General features: G+C 44.3%; 1 protein-coding gene across 4 annotated transcripts in view; it reads right to left on the bottom strand.

Annotated features, from left to right (window-relative positions):
• Positions 1 to 18,180, bottom strand: part of PALM2AKAP2 (PALM2 and AKAP2 fusion) — a 232,062-nt gene that overhangs the window by 167,922 nt on the left and 45,960 nt on the right. For all 4 annotated transcript variants that reach the window (XM_035097032.2, XM_035097034.2, XM_035097033.2 and 1 more), the window contains exon 3: positions 14,538 to 14,668. In XM_035097032.2, coding sequence (XP_034952923.2) covers positions 14,538 to 14,668 — 131 coding nt within the window. The remainder of the gene's footprint in view (positions 1 to 14,537; positions 14,669 to 18,180) is intronic.

Raw genomic sequence — 18,180 nt, forward strand, 5'->3', positions numbered from 1 at the left:
TGAGCCTCCCCTAACCACAATCTCGTTGGATACATCTGTGCCTCCTTCCCTACCCCAAAACTGCAGATGATGCTTTGTTCTGGTGTGCCTTGGTCAAATCACCTCTTTACCCCCTTGCCACCTCAGGCAGTACTGTTTGCAAACCATCCTGAATGCTTCTTCCGCTGGTTTTCAACATCATGATATATCACCAGCTAAATGTTGCAGTATAGAGGAGCGCCAACTTGGCCCCGGCAACCTTGGGTGACTGGGGCTGTGGGTGCCATGCAGCATGCATGGCCCCAGCCCTGAAATTTGTGGGTGCCTGGCCCCTTCATGGGAGCTATGTAGAGACATTGGCTGGCTTCACAGTTTTCCCCGCATTGTGATTTAATAATAATAATAATAATAATAAGGTAAAGGTAAAGGGACCCCTGACCATTAGGTCCAGTCGTGACCGACTCTGGGGTTGCGCGCTCATCTTGCATTATTGGCTGAGGGAGCCGGCGTATAGTTCCAGGTCATGTGGCCAGCATGACAAAGCCGCTTCTAGCAAACCAGAGCAGCACATGGAAACGCCGTTTACCTTCCCGCTGTAGCGGTTCCTATTTATCTACTTGCATTTTTGACGTGCTTTCGAACTGCTAGGTTGGCAGGAGCTGGGACCAAGCAACGGGAGCTCACCCCGTCACAGGGATTCGAACCGCCGACCTTCTGATCAGCAAGCCCTAGGCTCAGTGGTTTAACCACAGCACCACCTGGGTCCTTATAACACCCCCTGTGGCGTTCACACAGAGCCCCCGGTGGTTCCACGGACTATTAACCCTGCACCACCACAGTTATTCTCTTCCACTGCCACCAACCAGGTTCCCCCGGTAATATATTCAGACTCAGTCAGGTTGTAACGTATTAACAAAGATTCCAGTTTATTGTGAACGCAAACAAGTTTTAAATACTTTGAAACACTGTAATCCGATTCACTCTCTCTGTCTCCCCTCTGTCTCTAACTCACTCTGACTCCTATGCCTCCCACCCACAAGAAACCAACCGAACTAACTGCTGTCTTCCCCACTGTCTAAACCTCTGGCTAAGCCTTTTAAAAGCAGGTAGGCTCCACCTCTGGGCTTTTCTATTGGTCTACCTATTAACCCTTTCTCTCCCCCTGTACAGACATTTCCAAAAGAACGGGCAAACGCCACACACCCCAACACATTTAAAAGGGTGTTGAATGTTAATAAGCCAAAGGCCTGGTTGAAGAGGAACGTTTTTTGCCTGGCACCTAAAGGCGCATAATGAAGGTGCCAGACATAGGTGAGAAGAGTTTGCTGTGCAGTGGCTCATCTACTGTAGTCTACCATCCTGTTCTTGAAGAGATGAGCAGAAACAATGCACTCTGCTCCAGAAAGTCTGGAGTGGATTGCATCATTCAGTATGGATTCCAGGGACCTGCAGGCACCTTCACATGCCCAGAGGGCATTTAGCACGCTGAAGCATGGGTAGGAACAAACACCACCTGTTTAGCCTTCTGGGAATATAGCCTAGAACAACCCTGGTGAAGCCTTCTCCTATGCACTGACGTCTCCTGGCGCATGGAAAGAGTGGCCTTCTTGGCTACTCCAAATATGGGTTAGGAGCATACACATGGCAGGGAGAGCTTGAATTCCACTTAGGGCAGGACTCTGGCCCATCTTTAATATGAAATCTCACAGATTAACAGGTGTTGCCTGAAGAATTTTACGGAAACTGCAAAATACAGAAACAGGAAGAGAGGGGAGGAAGCGAGCAAAGTCCAGCGTATCACAGTTGGGCAGGCATGATATCCACTGTGTATCCATAGAAACTGATCCATTATGGGGGATGTGCTCTTTCCATAGGGGAGAAACAGATATACAGCAGTCTTTTAATTTTACACCAGAGATGGACATGCCTTCTGTCTGTGTATATTTCCTGGCTTTGGATTTTTGCACTGCCTCAATAATGCAATCCTTTACCCTGTTTAAGGATGATGAGGATCATGCTATCTAATGGTGAAGGTATCATTTTGCTAATACAAGCTAAGCAACGATGCCAATAGGCTTTGCTTTTGAGTGCTTCCAACAGCATTAGGCAAGCAACAAAAAATTGAGAGGAGCACTGTTATCTCTACTCCTAATTTCTCTTGCTTTGATATATAGCAGACCATATGTAATGGTGGTGCTGTGGGTTAAACCACAGAGTCTAGGGCTTGCTGATCAGAAGGTCGGTGGTTCGAATCCCTGCAACGGGGTGAGCTCCTGTTGCTCGGTCCCTGCTCCTGCCAACCTAGCAGTTCGAAAGCACATCAAAGTGCAAGTAGATAAATAGGGACCGCTCCAGCGGGAAGGTAAACGGCGTTTCCATGTGCTGCTCTGGTTCGCCAGAAGCAGCTTTGTCATGCTGGCCACATGACCCGGAAGCTGTCTGCTGACAAACACCGGCTCCCGCAGCCTATAGAGCGAGATGTGCGCCACAACCCCGGAGTCGGACACTGATGGTCAGGGGGCCCTTTACCTGTACCTTTATGTAATGCTGGTTAAGCCATACTTGGAAGAACTAAAAATGTACTTAAAGAAAGACCTGCTTAATTACAGAACTAAATCCTGTAACCTTCCCAAGCAGATAAGGTGAAAATTCAGTATTAATCACATCCTTGTTTATTGATATATGCTTTCCTATATAATACAACAATAGTTAGGTATGGTTAACATTTGAAACTCATTTAAAACACATCTCGCCCCACCAAGAATCCTGGGAACTGTAGTTCACCCTTACAGAACCGTAATTCTCAGCATCCATAATATACTACAGTTCCCAGAATTCTGCATAAAGTTGCAGCATACACATAGCCTGCTACACAGCCGTCAAAGCATAAAAGAAGGTTATGAAAACCTGCAATTGTCACATATTTAATTCTTAGGTCTAACAATGCTATTTGGGTGGCTGGAGTGGTTGGTATGTTGATCCGTGTGATAATCCACAAGCACATCTTTACAAGCTGCCACACCTGGAATGCAATATCCACTCTAATTTTAGAAGAATATTCTGCAAAGCAGCTGCAACAAGCCAATACCAGAGTTGTCCCACTGAGCCTCCTAAAGCTTTGCTGAGCTGACGGGCTCCGGGGCCAGAAGCCAGAGAACTCAGTTCACCCATTTACATGCCGTTCCAAAACCACTCTGTGGCAGCCTGCCCATCATTGATCTTACGGTAAGAGGGCAGTTAAACCAGCTATTCACAACATACTCCAATCCCCGCCTTGCGTACTGCTAGAGACACTGGCAAGCTTTTAGTAGCATATCAGATACCATTCACAGCTTCAGAGAGTGTCAGCTCGTATCTGTTACACTCAGATTCCAGCTTTGCTTCCAATAGAATTTGAGCCAAGAGGTCTCAGCACAAAGCCAGTAAAATAGCCTTCTAATTTTGGAAGAGAACACAAGAGCATGTGTGTGACAAGTTTTCACATCCATGGCACCACAAATACAGATTCTCGCAATATTCTCACTGTTGTCCCTGGAAAGCAGTGAGGGCAATGAATTCCAGGGCTTTTATGTGATGGTACTCACCAGTACAGAGTACATACCCCCCAACATTTCTCCAATGAAAATAATAGCATCCTAAGTAAAAGCGGGACACCCTGAGAAAAAAATCAGAAACTGGTGCAGCTTCTGTAAATCCAGGACTGTCCCTGGAAAATAGGGACACTTGGAGGGTCTGGGAGTAACATCACCTTGTCGCACCAGCGCCGGAGGAGGAGAAAACGTAAACACGATAGCAGTTTTTCCAAAAATTAGATGAAAGGCAATTGTACTTAATCCAGCAGAGCTTTACTGGTACTGAAGGCAACTGAGCATAACGGTCACAAATCCAATACAATCAGGATTGGCACAGTCCATAAAAAAAATCCAGTTGCAGCGCTTACAATAAAACTTACAAACTTCTCATAAGTCTAAACCTTAACACTAAGCACTCAGGCTCCTCCTGGTCTTACTATTATAGTCAGTATTACTTTGTCAGAATGGTAACAGAACCAGTTTAAACCAGCTGTACTCAGCTTCCCAGAAGAAATAACCCAAACAAGATCCTTCTGCCTGTTTCATTCACATAGAAAGAAAGCCTTCTTTCACAAAGAGAAGAAACCTTCCAGAGCCCTCTTGAACTAATCAGAATAGGAAAGATCTCTACACATCAGATCAATACTTTCTGTACTAAGAAATGCAAACTGACACTGCCTCATGGCACTTTTTCAAGACATGAGCACCTCATTTTCCTATATACAAACATATGCTGCTCACACTGGATTCCACAGTAGGCATAACATTGTTATGCATTGCATAACAAGAAGAACAATAACAAGACCCCATTAATGCTCTCCAACTCCAAAGAAAGTGTCTGGTAAGTGTCTGTTTGAGGGAACACCAAACTACTACATCAAAGGCAGCCTTCCCTAACTTGATGTCCTCTAGATAATATGGATTCCATCTTCCACCATCCCTGAACATGGGCCCTAGTAGGTGGGGCTGATTGGAGCTGTAGTCCACAACCTCTGAAGAACATCGAGGTAGCAAAGGCTGCAAGAAAAGCCACCTTTTTGCAAGAAGCTACCTCTCTACATTTAAGCTTTTGCAAATTATTTTCCGTTTCCTTTTCATTCTTCATACTGAAAGAAAATCCTTGGGGGTGTGCTGGAGGAAAAACAGTGGTAGTTGTGGTTGTGTGGGTGTGTTTAAAGGCTGAAATTGGGGTGAAGCCCATAAGCTGTGTAAGAAGGTGGCTTAGCCTTCAACCTTGTGCTTCCTTCCCCTGTAAACATGGGTTGAACTAGACCAGGGTTAGGCAACCAAAGGTCCGGGGGCCGGATGCAGCCCAATCGCCTTCTCAATCCAGCCTGCGGACGGTCCAGAAATCAGCATATTTTTACATGAGTAGAATGTGTCCTTTTATTTAAAATGCGTCTCTGGGTTATTTGTTGGGCCTACCTGGTGTTTTTACATGAGTAGAATGTGTCCTTTTATTTAAAATGCATCTCTGGGTTATTTGTGGGGCATAGGAATTTGTTCACCCCCCCCTTTCGAAATATAGTCTCGTTCACCACATCGTCTCAGGGATGGTGGACTGGCCCACGGCTGAAAAAGGTTGCTGACCCCTGAACTAGACTATTAGTCCCACAGAATTCAGTTGTATTTGCTTCTTGGACAATATGTTAAGATTGCAAAGGAGTAGGCCTCACTAGAACACAGAAGTATGGAACCACACATGTAAACGGGCAATACGGGTAGCAAGGGGCTGTTACTCCTTTCCTGACCCTGCCATCCACACATTTGCCATGATTCGGGATGTAAACTCTTGTCTTTTTCTATGGCTTTGTGTGGCAGCAAGCGGTTTTCTCTCATCCCGTTCTGGATGCTGCATTCAACCGACACCTCTTTTTGATCCAATGTTTGTAACTATATATGCCAATGTTACTTTGTTTAAATAAGCACATACCGACTGTGAAATTTATGGCATTGTTGAGCCACTAGGTGGCACATAAGTTTCTCTTTGTCTAAAACCAAGACCAAGACCAAAATCATAGAGAAGTCTCTCTCAGCCTCATCACTTCTTTCCACACTTCCCTTTTCCTTAACAGTACAATCTTTAACCATGTTTACTCAGATATTAATTCCATGGAGTATGATGGGAGTTACTCCTGTGTAGATGTATATTTGGAACTCTACCTAACAATCCAATGCACACCAGGATTTCTCAGCAGGGCTGGAAGATATTAAAAGGGATGTTCCTAGAAATTTGGCTGAAAAGTTGTAATAAGGCTATGAGACTTACTGTAAAGCCTCTAGAGTCTAAATTAAACCACAGCAACCCTAAGCACCATTTACTCACAAGTAAAGGTTATTCATGGTTGAACCCAGGGAAGCTTTCTCCCCAAAATTAGACTAGAAAGGATCAGGCTGTAGAGTTGCTAAAATCCTACCAGGGCACATTTACCTGCGAGAAAGGCGAGTAAGGGATGCAAGGGATGCTGTTGGTTAAACCACAGAGCATAGGGCTTGCTGATCAGAAGGTCGGCTGTTTGAATCCCTGTGATGGGGTGAGCTCCCATTGCTCGGTCCCAGCTCCTGCCAACCTAGCAGTTCGAAAGCATGTCAAAGTGCAAGTAGATAAACAGGTTCCGCTACAGCGGGAAGGTAAACGGCATTTCTGTGTGCTGCTCTGGTTCACCAGAAGCGGCTTTGTCATGCTGGCCACATGACCTGGAAGCTGTACGCCAGCTCCCTCGGCTAATAACGCGAGTTGAGTGCCACAACCCTAGAGTTGGTCATGACTGGACCTAATGGTCAGGGGTCCCTTTAAGGCTCCATATCTGAATATTGGTGAGTCAGATTAGAGAACTGAACTTCAACTGGCAGCAGCCCAACCCAAAGGAAAAGGAAAAAATATGACTATGTCTGAACCCAAGAGGCCGCTTTACTCTCTGAGTAGGAGAAAGAGCCCTGATCGCTTGCCTTCTCCATTTCCCCTAAGCCAAGAGTTAGGTATGGTATCTCCCACCAGTTCTATTCAAAGAGTAGTCAGGATACCTACCTGGGAAACCTTACATATACCTGACAAACTGAATGTGCGGTCTGCCCTGGGTATCATCCCTGAGGGGAGTGACATTGCTGCCCCACCCCTGGGATGCTTGCTGTGGGCGGCACACCCCTGGGACACTCAGTGCAGGCGGTGCACCCCATGGACGCTCGACCTGCCCCCTGGGATTCTAGCCCCGCCCCCTGGGATGCTAGCCCTGTCCTCTGGGATGCTAGCCCTGCCCTGGGATGTTAGCTCCGCCCCCAAATACATGCCGCTCAGGGTGCCGGAGCAGCTAGCTCCACCACTGGGCAGAGAGAGTCTTTAAAGACTTTACCAGAAAAAAAATCCTGTCTCACAGAAACTACCATACCTACAAATTCTGGCCCTGCATTCATCACAAGAATCCAGAAATGCTTTGCTCTCCCTAGTTACATGCATAGACTCCCCATACAATCACAGTTCCAGAAACCAGAGAAGTCTAGGCTTCCTCACCTCAGTTGTCCATTAAGGAGAGAGCTTTTAGTGGAATAATCTTCCTCCCAAAGTCAGGCCACCTTTGGAGGCATTTCAGTGCCTCCTTACCGTACACACATTTAGCCAGACCTTTCGAGGTGTATACTTCCAGTTTGAGTTCTTATTCTGTATATCAGTGGAGTTTAATACATACACCACCTTGAGAGACACTATAGAAATGCTTCAAAAATAAACAAACAAATAAAATGTGTGGAGTTGTGCCAGGGGAATTGCGCCTTGTGGGGACCAGGCCAGAGGCAGGTCCTTTGCAACCATGCTGCCTTTTCATGTGAGTAAGGCAGGGAAAATACTTATATCCAAGTTAACCACACAAAGGATTATGCTGTGATGTTACCACTTTTCTTCTAGCCTAGTGTTCTCAGTGACATGGCCCAACCCATGCCATACTGATGTAGAATGGAAGGAGATTGTAAGAGGATTCTTTACCATGTGTCCTTCTACGGTAAATGTATGAATTAGCAGTACATTTTGGGGGCTGGAGGGTTTTAGGTTTGCTAATCGGAGCTGTGTGTTCAGGTTCACCATGAGATCAGCAAGAGATCAGCTCCAAGATTCCCTTGTAGCATCTTGCAGTATCCATCTAGGTCAGGCATCCCCAAACTGCGGCCCTCCAGATGTTTTGGCCTACAACTCCCATGATCCCTAGCTAACCAGTGGTCAGGGATGATGGGAATTGTAGTCCAAAACATCTGGAGGGCCGATGTTTGGGGATGCCTGATCTTAGGTACAAGGCAAAAAGTAGTAATAATATTCTGCTTACTCAATGCATTCCCTGCAGCATTAGCTACAGTACTTTTAAAAGCAGACTTCCTCAGCCTGGTGCCCGCCAGTTTCTTTTTGGACTGCAACGTCCATCAGTCCCAGACACCACTGCCGTGATGTAGCCCAAAACATCAGGGTAGGGTGCATCAGTCATTGGAAGGTTGAGCTGCTGTAAGCACCCTGTCCATGTCCTCAGGTTCCCAAACTGAAAGTGACCCCACATGATTGAGGATGCTGCTACTGCTGTTGCCAATAATAATAATAATAATAATAATAATAATAATAATAATATTAATAAAACAACAACAGAATCATAGAACTGTAGAGTTGGAAGGGACCCTGAGGGTCATCTAGTGCAACCCCCTGCAATGCAGGAATCTCAACTAAAGCATCCATTAGAAATGGCCATCCAACATCTGCTTAAAAACCTCCAAGGAAGGAGAGCTCATAACCTCCTGAGGGAGACCATTCCACTGCCGAACAGCTATTACTGTCAGAAAGTTATTCCTAATGTTTAATCTCCTTTCTTGTAACATTGGTTCAAGTCCTACCCTCCAGAGCAGGGGGAAACAAGCTCGCTCCCTCTTCCATGTGACAACGCTTGAGATATTTGAAGGTGGTTATCATATCTCCTCTCAGTCTTGTCATTTCAAGGCTAAACAGCTCCTTGAACCGTTGCTCACAAGGCTTGGTTTCCAGACCCTCCTCCTCCTCCTCCTCCTCCTCCTCCTCCTCCTCCTCCTCCTCCTCCTCCTCCTCCTCCTCCATCTCATCCTTCTTCATCTGCATCTTCTTCTTCTTTTTCTTCATCATCATTTCATTCAACTCAGCATATGGGGATGAGTGATTTTGTCCCCAAGTTCCCACCACAGCAGGTCTCTGTTTCCCCACAATTTTAACTTCCAGATGCTTAACTAGACACGGTCCCAGGCTGCAATGTCAACACCCTGGGATTTGACAACTTTGGGTAGGAAATATGTTCAAATGGACACATGTCCAAGTACTTCACTTAACAAATATTTCCAGTGACAAAGCCAGTTGCATTTGGCCTACTACTCTGTTGAACGCAGCAGCAGTGAAACAAATTCACCACCACAAGAAGGGGCCGCAATTGAATAATGGAAACAATGAGATCACAGGAAGAGTGTGGATTTCCCTTGCTTGGCTATGAATGAGGTTGATTGTATTCTGTAGGTCCTCTCTGCCCGCCCACCCGCCCCGGATGGTTTTTTTTTTGTTTCCTTTATATTTTTAGCACTATGCACACTCATGGAGAATGAGCCCTTGCCCCTGCTTTTCACAGCATGTGGTCATGTTAGTTTGAGCAAAGTACCAAATAAGGGCCCATTCACTCCAACAGTGGGATGCTATAGCCAACCTAATGTCTTCTTCTTCTTCTTCTTCTTCTTCTTCTTCTTCTTCTTCTTCTTCTTCTTCTTCTTCTTCTTCTTCTTCTTCTTCGGAACCTGAGTTGAGCAATAACCCCATGATCTAGGCATGCATTTCTTAGCCTTCTGTACTCCAAATTTTAAGAATCCAAAGTTCACCTGGTTGGCTATCTATCAGGAAGCAGGCCAAACAAACAAACACACCGGTCATCTGTATACACTAAAACAGGCATAGGCAACTTTGGCTCTCCAGATATTTTGGAACTACAACTCCCATGATCCCTAGCTAACAGGGTCAGGGATCATGGGGGTTGTAGTTCCAAAACATCTGGAGAGCCAAGGTTGCCTATGCCTGCACTGAAACATGCTATAGGAATAATTAATAGGACAATGAAATAATTTGGAATAATTATCCTCTATATTTACCTGAAAGTATTTTTTTTTTGGGGGGGAGGTTGTTTATGACTGCAGGCAGAGCAACAGAGGACCTTTCCACAAATTACAGAAGGGTATGGTCTAGTGGCTGGGGGAAGCCCAAGCAAAGAAATGCATTTGCATTTAATATCATTGCCTCCTGAATAACATGTGGGGTGGGGCATTCCAGAGGACAGGTGCCACCACAGAGAAGGCCTGCTTCTGTACATCCATAGGGCAGGGGTTGCCAATCTTTTTGGAAATAGGGGCAGATTTGCATACCGGAAGAACTGTCATGAGCATCTTACACACTGCAACTAGCCACTCACGGAATTTTACTGGCTACAATAGAATTGCTCCTTTCATGCCTAATTCGGGGAGGGGGAGGAGCCTTGTAGGCACCAACGAAGACCCCTGTAGGTGTACGCGTGAGCACCACAATGAAAATCCTCGGTATAGGGGAAGGCTGCCCTTGAAAATGTCAACTGAAACATGAAATGGGTAAAGAAGAAGAAGAAGAAGAAGAAGAAGAAGAAGAAGAAGAAGAAGAAGAAGAAGAAGAAGAAGAAGAAGAAGAGGAAGAGGAGGAGGAGGAGGAGGAGGAGGAGGAGGAGGAGGAGGAGGAGGAGGAGGTGGAGGTGGAGGAGGTGGAGGAGGAGGGAGCCCTGGTGTTTTTTGGTCTTGGTTTGAAATGGTTGGAAACCGTGAAGTATTTATTTTCTCAGTGAAAGAGATGAGGCTGGGAACAAATAGGGCAGAATAATGTGGAATGGGAAAATGAGAGAACCAAGACTGATAAATTCTTAAGCACGGCACATTGGCTATTTCACAAGTGCTGCTTGTATTAGCTGTGGTGTTTCTCATTCCACATGCCTGCAATCCGAATGCATAACAAATATGAAATTGATTGTCAAATGTCAGGTGCTACTTCCATATCTGGTGATTTATTTGATCTAATTGCATATATTATGATAAAAGCTGCAAAGCTATTATCAGAATACAGGGCTACCATATGTATTGGATTTCCATTGGAATTTGTCCTGGTGGAATTTCTTGGAAAAACCAAGTGTAAAGGTAAAGGGACCCCTGACCGTTAGGTTCAGTCACTGACAATTTTGGGGTTGCGGCGCTCATCTTGCTTTACCAGCCAAGGGAGCCAGCGTACAGCTTCCGGGTCATGTGGCCAGCATGACAAAGCCGCTTCTGGCAAACCAGAGCAGCACACGGAAACGCTGTTATACCTTCCCGCGGGAACGGTACCTATTTATCTACTTGCACTTTGACGTGCTTTCGAACTGCTAGGTTGGCAGGAGCAGGGACCGAACAACAGGAGCTCACCTCATCACGGGGATTCGAACCGCCGACCTTCCGATCGGCAAGCCCTAGGCTGTGTGGTTTAACCCACAGCGCCACCTGTGTATGGCACCCCCCCAAAAAAAATTCATGGAGATTTTGAAAAAACAACAACAAACAAACAAAAACCTCAACAACTATGCCCCCCCCCAATCTCAACAACTTGGCCAAAAGAAAATCTCAACAACTTTTGTATCCAGATTATCACTTTTTGGAATATGGCAACCTTAAATACAGCAAAACATGATAAAAACACATCAATCCAATATGTAATAGCAGGAACTGTAAAACAAAAAACAAACACCCCCCCCCAGTTACTCAATCCAGGTTTTAGTGTAACAACAATGTAATTAAAGCTGCCCCTATGCCCAGGGGAGTGAAAACTTTACCTGGCACCAAAATGATAGACAAGTTGGCACCAGACATGCCTCCTTAGGGAGAGCATTCCAAAGACAGGCACTATTCTGTAATCACCACGCCCTGAGCTTATTTTGGAGGTGGTAGACAAAACCGGGGACATTAATTGTGCAACAAAGCAAATAAAAAAAGTATCACATTGAGAGCATAATATAGAACTAGAGCATAATATAGAACTAGATGCAACTAGATTTAGAACTTGCTTTGTTTTTCATTGACCAACTCAACAATATACACAGCAAAGAGAATCAATATTTCATATAACTGTAGCCACAAAAATATGCTGCACAAAGTACTGGGAAAAGATTCAATTCCCAGTGTATTAATAGAATGGGAGGCAAACATATATGACTACTACACAGAAATGACCAAGTTTACAAGAGTAAAGAGAAATAGTAAAAGAAAGAAGGGTGAAACTTGATAGATTTGCACAAACTTGGAGTTTATTTATCCATTATTGGGACAGTATCATAGAATCATAGAGTTGGAAGAGACCACAAGGGCCATCCAGTCCAACCCCCTGCCAAGCAGGAAACAACCATCAAAGATCACATTCATCACATGATCATAAGCACTCATTTGACATGCTGCTTTAGATTAGATTAGATCAGATCAAAATGTTTTCTACAACAGCTCAGTTGCAAAGTGATATAAGTTTTACGTGTTTTTTAATCAAGATCTTATATAATATGAAGTTGGGCATTGTATAAAATCATGTAAATATATGGAACAACAACAACAACAACAATAATAATAATAATTTATTACTTGCCCATCTGGCTGGGTTTGACCAGCCACTCTGGGCGGCTCCCAATCGAATATTAAAAACACAATACAATAATGAATATATGAAAATGGTTCTCTTCTGCTTTCTCACCTACTTTCCTGACATGCAAAGAGCATTCTTAGCACCACTTGTGAAACTGCCCACTATTAAATGGTGAGATGGGGCAAGAGTTCAAGAGGAGGGCGCTTGAAAGACAACAACCTCCTGCCCCTCAAACATGGCAGATGCTACTCAATGCAAGCAAAGCCCCTTTTGAGCTTGCTCTGACTTACATTGGCACTAATTCCTAACCTCTACCCTGTGGATCAGAGATTGTTGGGCTTGATTTAAAGCTTCACGATTCCAGATTGCAAACGATGGGAGGCCTGTTTAGGTTGCTTTAATCTGAATATTACTGACCTCTTGAATCAGTTTGAAGGTACACTTCTAGTTACGTGGGCTGACTTTTCTGCCATCATCTCCTTCCTACTGCATACTTATTGATTTAGATTATTATATTTCATCATTTCTTTTAAAAAAATGAGCAGCAACAATTTTTTTTGAAGCAGCAACAACAAATGCGCATGAAGGAAAAGAGAAACTTCACTGAACAAAAACCACCAGAACTTTAAAGCACCAAGGAAGATAAACAACAACAACAACAACAACAACAACAACAACAACAACTCACAGCAGTACCCTGTTCCCCCCTTTTTTAATACGTAGTCATAAAGTAAGCCATGGCAGGGTTTTTAAGCATTTGAGAAATATAAGACATACCCCGAAAATAAGCCATACTTCCGCGCCGCGGAGACCAACCCCCACAGGCACCTCCACTCACAGAGTCACTCCATGCGGCCGGCACTGCAGGAGCGTGATCAGCTGTGAAGTGGTGCTCCAAGAGCTCTGCTTAACAGCTGATCGCGCTCCCGCCTTGCTGGCTGTATCCCCGCGCTCCGCCTTCTCGTCCATCGCTGTCCCTGCCGCTTCTGTGCTTGCCGCCACCGCTGGGCTCACTGCTTCTTCCTTGCCTGGCCCGGCCAAGGAGCTTGGAGCACCCTGCAGCCGGCCAAGGATGCCTGCTGCCTCGCCACCCGGAACCAGTGGCTGCTGTAGCGCCGAGCACTCAAGAGAGCCCAGCAGCACCCTGAGCCAGTGCCCTGAGCCGTAAAAACCTTACTGGTAATAAAAAAAATAAGACATCCCACGGAAAGTAAGCCACCCTGTGTTTTTTTGATGAAAAAAGTTATAAGACGGTGTCTTAAAAAAGGGAAAACACGGTATTACCAATCACCTAATTAGACAAGGCATTCAGAAACCTGTCCAACCAAGAAAGCTTTCATGACCAAAGAGCAAACCTGATAGGCCACCTTGGGAAGTGAATCCCACATTTAGGGCGCCATCTCCAAAAAGGCCCCGCCATATTGTTGCCAGCTGTAATCTGGCAATCTTAGAACACACAGGGTTAGGAGATCTTAAATATTCTGCGTTGTACAGTCATACCTCACATAACAGCCGCTTCAGATTGCGTATTTTCAGGTTGTTCACCGCGCCAAACCCAGAATTCCCGGAACGGGTTACTTCTGGGTTTCAGCGCCCGCGCAGAAGTGCTAAATTGCACTTTGCGCATGTGCAGAAGCGCAGAGTCGCGATCCGCGCGTGCACAGACGCGGCGCTGCGGGTTGCAGACGTGCTTCCCGCACGGAACACGTTCGCAACCCGAGCATCCATCTAGTGCAGAGCCATAGCTAGTCCAGATAGCGCCCCCTAGGCACGAACAAATTAGCTATTCTTTCTGCCTCTCCCCCAACCCCAACCCCTCCACCTATTCAATTCACCCTCTATTTAAAACCATTTCTTATGTGGCAATAATCAATATTTATATTTATGGACATATTTTTATCTGATTTTGCACCCCTAGTGGGGGCCCACCTTGCCACCCCCTAGCTACACCCCTGATCTAGTGCAAGATCTATTCAGAGTAACCCACTGAAATAATTAATAGGCATGACTAACTTGCATTCATTAATTTCAACTGAGTAAAGCCCAATTAAATGCAACCTTTTGTTTTTGGGCCCCCTGTTACAGTTAACAACCACACTAGAGCTGAGTAGCGTCAGATATCCAGTTGTGCCTTTAACCTGTAAGATCGCTGATTAAATTCATCACGTCAAACTGCCCTCTTCTGAACAATCAGCTAAATCCTTGATTGATTGCTCAAGTAATTGAATCAGCAACAATATGAATTTTGTGCCCCTGTATTTCAACACATACAGACGAACCCTGATGGCTTGAAAGCAGGATTTGGGCATAAAGATATATAAAAAAGAGCCTACCTATGGATGTTTCCTTCAAGGTTTTTCACCTTCAGCTCATCCTCTTCTGACTGCCTCTTCCTGGCTTCTTCTTCTGCTGGTGAACTGGCAGGAATTCCTTGCATCAACCATTTTTCACGGAGTGCTTTTGACTACGGTTGAAAATCAGGAGGGGGAGCACACACGGTGAGACATTAAGAGACTTCTCTTAAATATTTGATAGCTTTCTTGAAGACACGGATTAGCACTTTCAGCACGACACACACGGAACACTCTGGATCCATCCTCAAGGACTGGTTCATATCTCCACCTGGGTGTCACATCTACTCTATGTAGTGAATAGGTAACTGAATTGTTAACTAGCAGTAATTTTGATTTGCTGCTGTAAGTGGCAATCAATCAGACGAGGATTGAAATTCTACATCGGGGTGGAATTCAATGTTGAACTAGTTTTAAAATAGTTGATTTTGGTCCTCGTCATGTGATGTTCTGAGGGTTCTCCTGACCTCCACAAATGATTGGGGATGAGTCGGAATGCAGACGCAGTATACCTGAAAGAGCGTCTCCACCCCCATTATTCAGCCCGGACACTGAGGACCAGCTCTGAGAGCCTTCTGGTATTTCCCTCACTGTGAGAAGTGAAGCTACTAAGGGAACCAGGCAGAGGGCCTTCTCAGTAGTGGTGCCCTCCCTGTGGAACGCCCTCTCATCAGATGTCAAGGAAATAAACAACTATCTGATTTTTAGAAGACATCTGAAGGCAGCCTTGTTTAGGGAAGTTTTTATTGTTTGATGTTTTATCACTTTTTTATTTTATTACAGTGGAACCTTGGTTCTCGAACTTAATCCCTTCCGGAAGTCCATTCGACTCCTGAAACATTTGAAAACCAATATAAAACAATAGCCGGCATTTGAAAACCAATATAAAACAATAGCCGACAACCGCATTGGATGTTCGGCTTCCGAAAAACGTTCGAAAACTGGAACACTTACTTGCGTGTTTTCGGCGTTTGGGAACCAATTTGTTTCTCAACTAAGCCGTTCGAGAACCAAGGTTCCACTGTATTAATATTCTGTTGGGAGCCACCCAGAGTGGCTGGGAACACCCAGCCAGATGGGCGGAGTATAAATAATAAATTATTATTATTCTAGACAAAGAGAGGTAGGGATGCCACAGTTAAGCTAGCAGGAATAGTGTTTGCTTCTGCACTATTTTGTTTTTTTAATAACAAAAGGTTCATCTGTTAGGATACACAAACTTTCCCCTTTCTTACCCACCATACTCAATTGCTGCAGATACTTTTCTCACAGCCTGGATGGGATCAGATATCCAAAGTGAGCCACATGACGGGCTGACATGTCACACACATGCCACATGGCTTGCACATATTTCCATAGGATTCTGAGGAGGCCTAGTCCCCTCCTTGAAAACTTTGGAGGGACCCTCGGTTCCCCCCCCCCAAGATGGCACCCCAGAAAGAAACCTGATGTGAGAGAGCACGACATAGCAAAATAGGGAGAGGTTTAATGCCCAGCTCTCCTCACTCATGGAGAGTTTCATGGTTAAAGTTAGCTTCTCTTTATACATGAACAGGACAGATGTGTCATGTGTGAATAAACACTTTGATCTTCTGCAACACATGTCCTTCAGTGAGGGTACGGATGAATAAATTGGCAATTCTGGCTTCTAATTCTTCCAGTCCTAAATTCAGTCCACCACATTTCTGCAACTTGAATGAATGAATGAATGAATCTTTACTTGTGTCACCCATCGGCCATATCAATAAAACAACAATACAATATACAAAAAATAGAAATAAAAAGTCAATTATATGAAATACATTTTAGGGTTTTGAATCAATAGTCAATTAGTGGATCTCATTCTGATTGCCCCAGCTAAAAACCTTGCAACCTTTGCTGTCACCTGCGTGTCTTGATCTGCCAAAAGAAAGGGCACTGTGGCAGTGGTTGGGCAACCCAGAACTGACAATAAAAAAAGGGGTGATCATCTCATTCCTCAAGTCTTTATAAAGAGTGCAAGCCATTTCTGCAACTGTTTGTCAGCATATTAGTGCATATTTCTCCCAATATACATGTTTTGCAAGCAATTTCCCCTAATTTAGTGCACTGGTGTTATTTTAAAACACACACACACACACTTTGAAGCACATCTGTCCCTAATATATGCATTTTTTAAATTGGAGAACTGTATCACAAAATTTGGAAACCCAAGTGTTGAAGGATAGCTTTGTTTCTGTTTGCGTATTGTTCTGGAAGGTGCCAACTTTGAAGGTTTGCATTAAAGTGCAAACCCAACCGGTTTTCTCCCCCATCCCTAAGTAAGGGCAAGATGCCATCTGCTCATGGCAGGTCATCTTTGCATTAAAGGCAAGTCATTATCTGAAAAGGCACCAACAAGAGTTTCTAAAATAGAGACCATGCTGAAAGAGCAGAACGAGCTAGTGCAGGTAGATGGAAGGAATCTACCTGCTTAGAGAAGCCTTTCAAACAAGATCAAATCAGCACAAGAATGAAGTCATGCTTAAGGGTTCTTGTTCATCCTTCCTCCGCAGTTGACAAAGAGATGTTGAGTTGAGTCTGGTGGACTGGTCTCCAGCCAGGTCCACCCACCAGCTGCTGTTGTTTACAGAGTATCTAACAGAATCATTGCTGAGAAGCTAAATTGGCTTTTTAGTAGCTCCTGGCAGAGCAATAACGTGATGAGCAGCTCTATCAGTGATAATCTCCCCGGCATCAGCAACCGACTGTATGGCCCTGACTCCCCAGGGAAAACAATGGCTAGCTGATCTGGATGCAGACCGAGACACAGGTGTCAATGATTTTTGCTATTATACTCCTGAAAAAAGCCGTCGTTTTGGCTCATTTTTTATTTATTTTAAAAGCGAAGATTGAAAAAAGGGTATGATGGCAGTAGTTTGTTTCCTCTTCCAACAAAAACAACTTTAAAAGAATGGTAAAATAGATTTCTACTCAACTATTTCTATCCTGAATTTTTCTAAGAATTCATTTCCCCCACCAACAATGTATTTCCCCCCAGCAAGGTATTTTTTTCAAGGAGATCTCAATGGATTAGCCTATGCTATCATTCTGGCTTATGACAGGTTAATTATCAAATCCAGATGTTCAAAGATATTTGTTTGTGGAAAAACCATTATGGAGCAAAGCTCCATAGCTGAAGATGGGTGTTCATTTCTGAAGCTGCTAAAACTTAGCCAAAAATTAATTAATACAGCTGTGTGCTCCCCAATTCTAATGCTGATAATTTTGTGGGTAGCATAGCTGCCAAGTACCCCGTATTTCCTGGGAAACCCCCGGTTTTCCTTACCGTTTCCCGGAGGTCTCCCGGGAAAAAACCAGGAAAAAAACACCAGGAAAAATTGGGTCCCCCCATTTCCTACCTCATGAAGCCTTGTTTTGTTTCTTTCTGAAAAACTGGAAAACTTGAAAAAAAAAACATTGAATTATGAATTATTTTCTTTTGGAAAAGTGAACAAAATGCTTTAGGCAAGGTGTTCATATATATTTTTGTCTTCTAAAATGATTTCTAAAACTGTGTAACAGGAAGACATTTATTATTTATCTATTTCAAAAAACTTTTATACTGGTGTTTGTTTTTTTAACCCATCTCTAACTGGTTTACAAA

The sequence above is a fragment of the Zootoca vivipara genome, chromosome 16, assembly GCF_963506605.1.
Source record: "Zootoca vivipara chromosome 16, rZooViv1.1, whole genome shotgun sequence".
Lineage (NCBI taxonomy): Eukaryota > Metazoa > Chordata > Lepidosauria > Squamata > Lacertidae > Zootoca > Zootoca vivipara.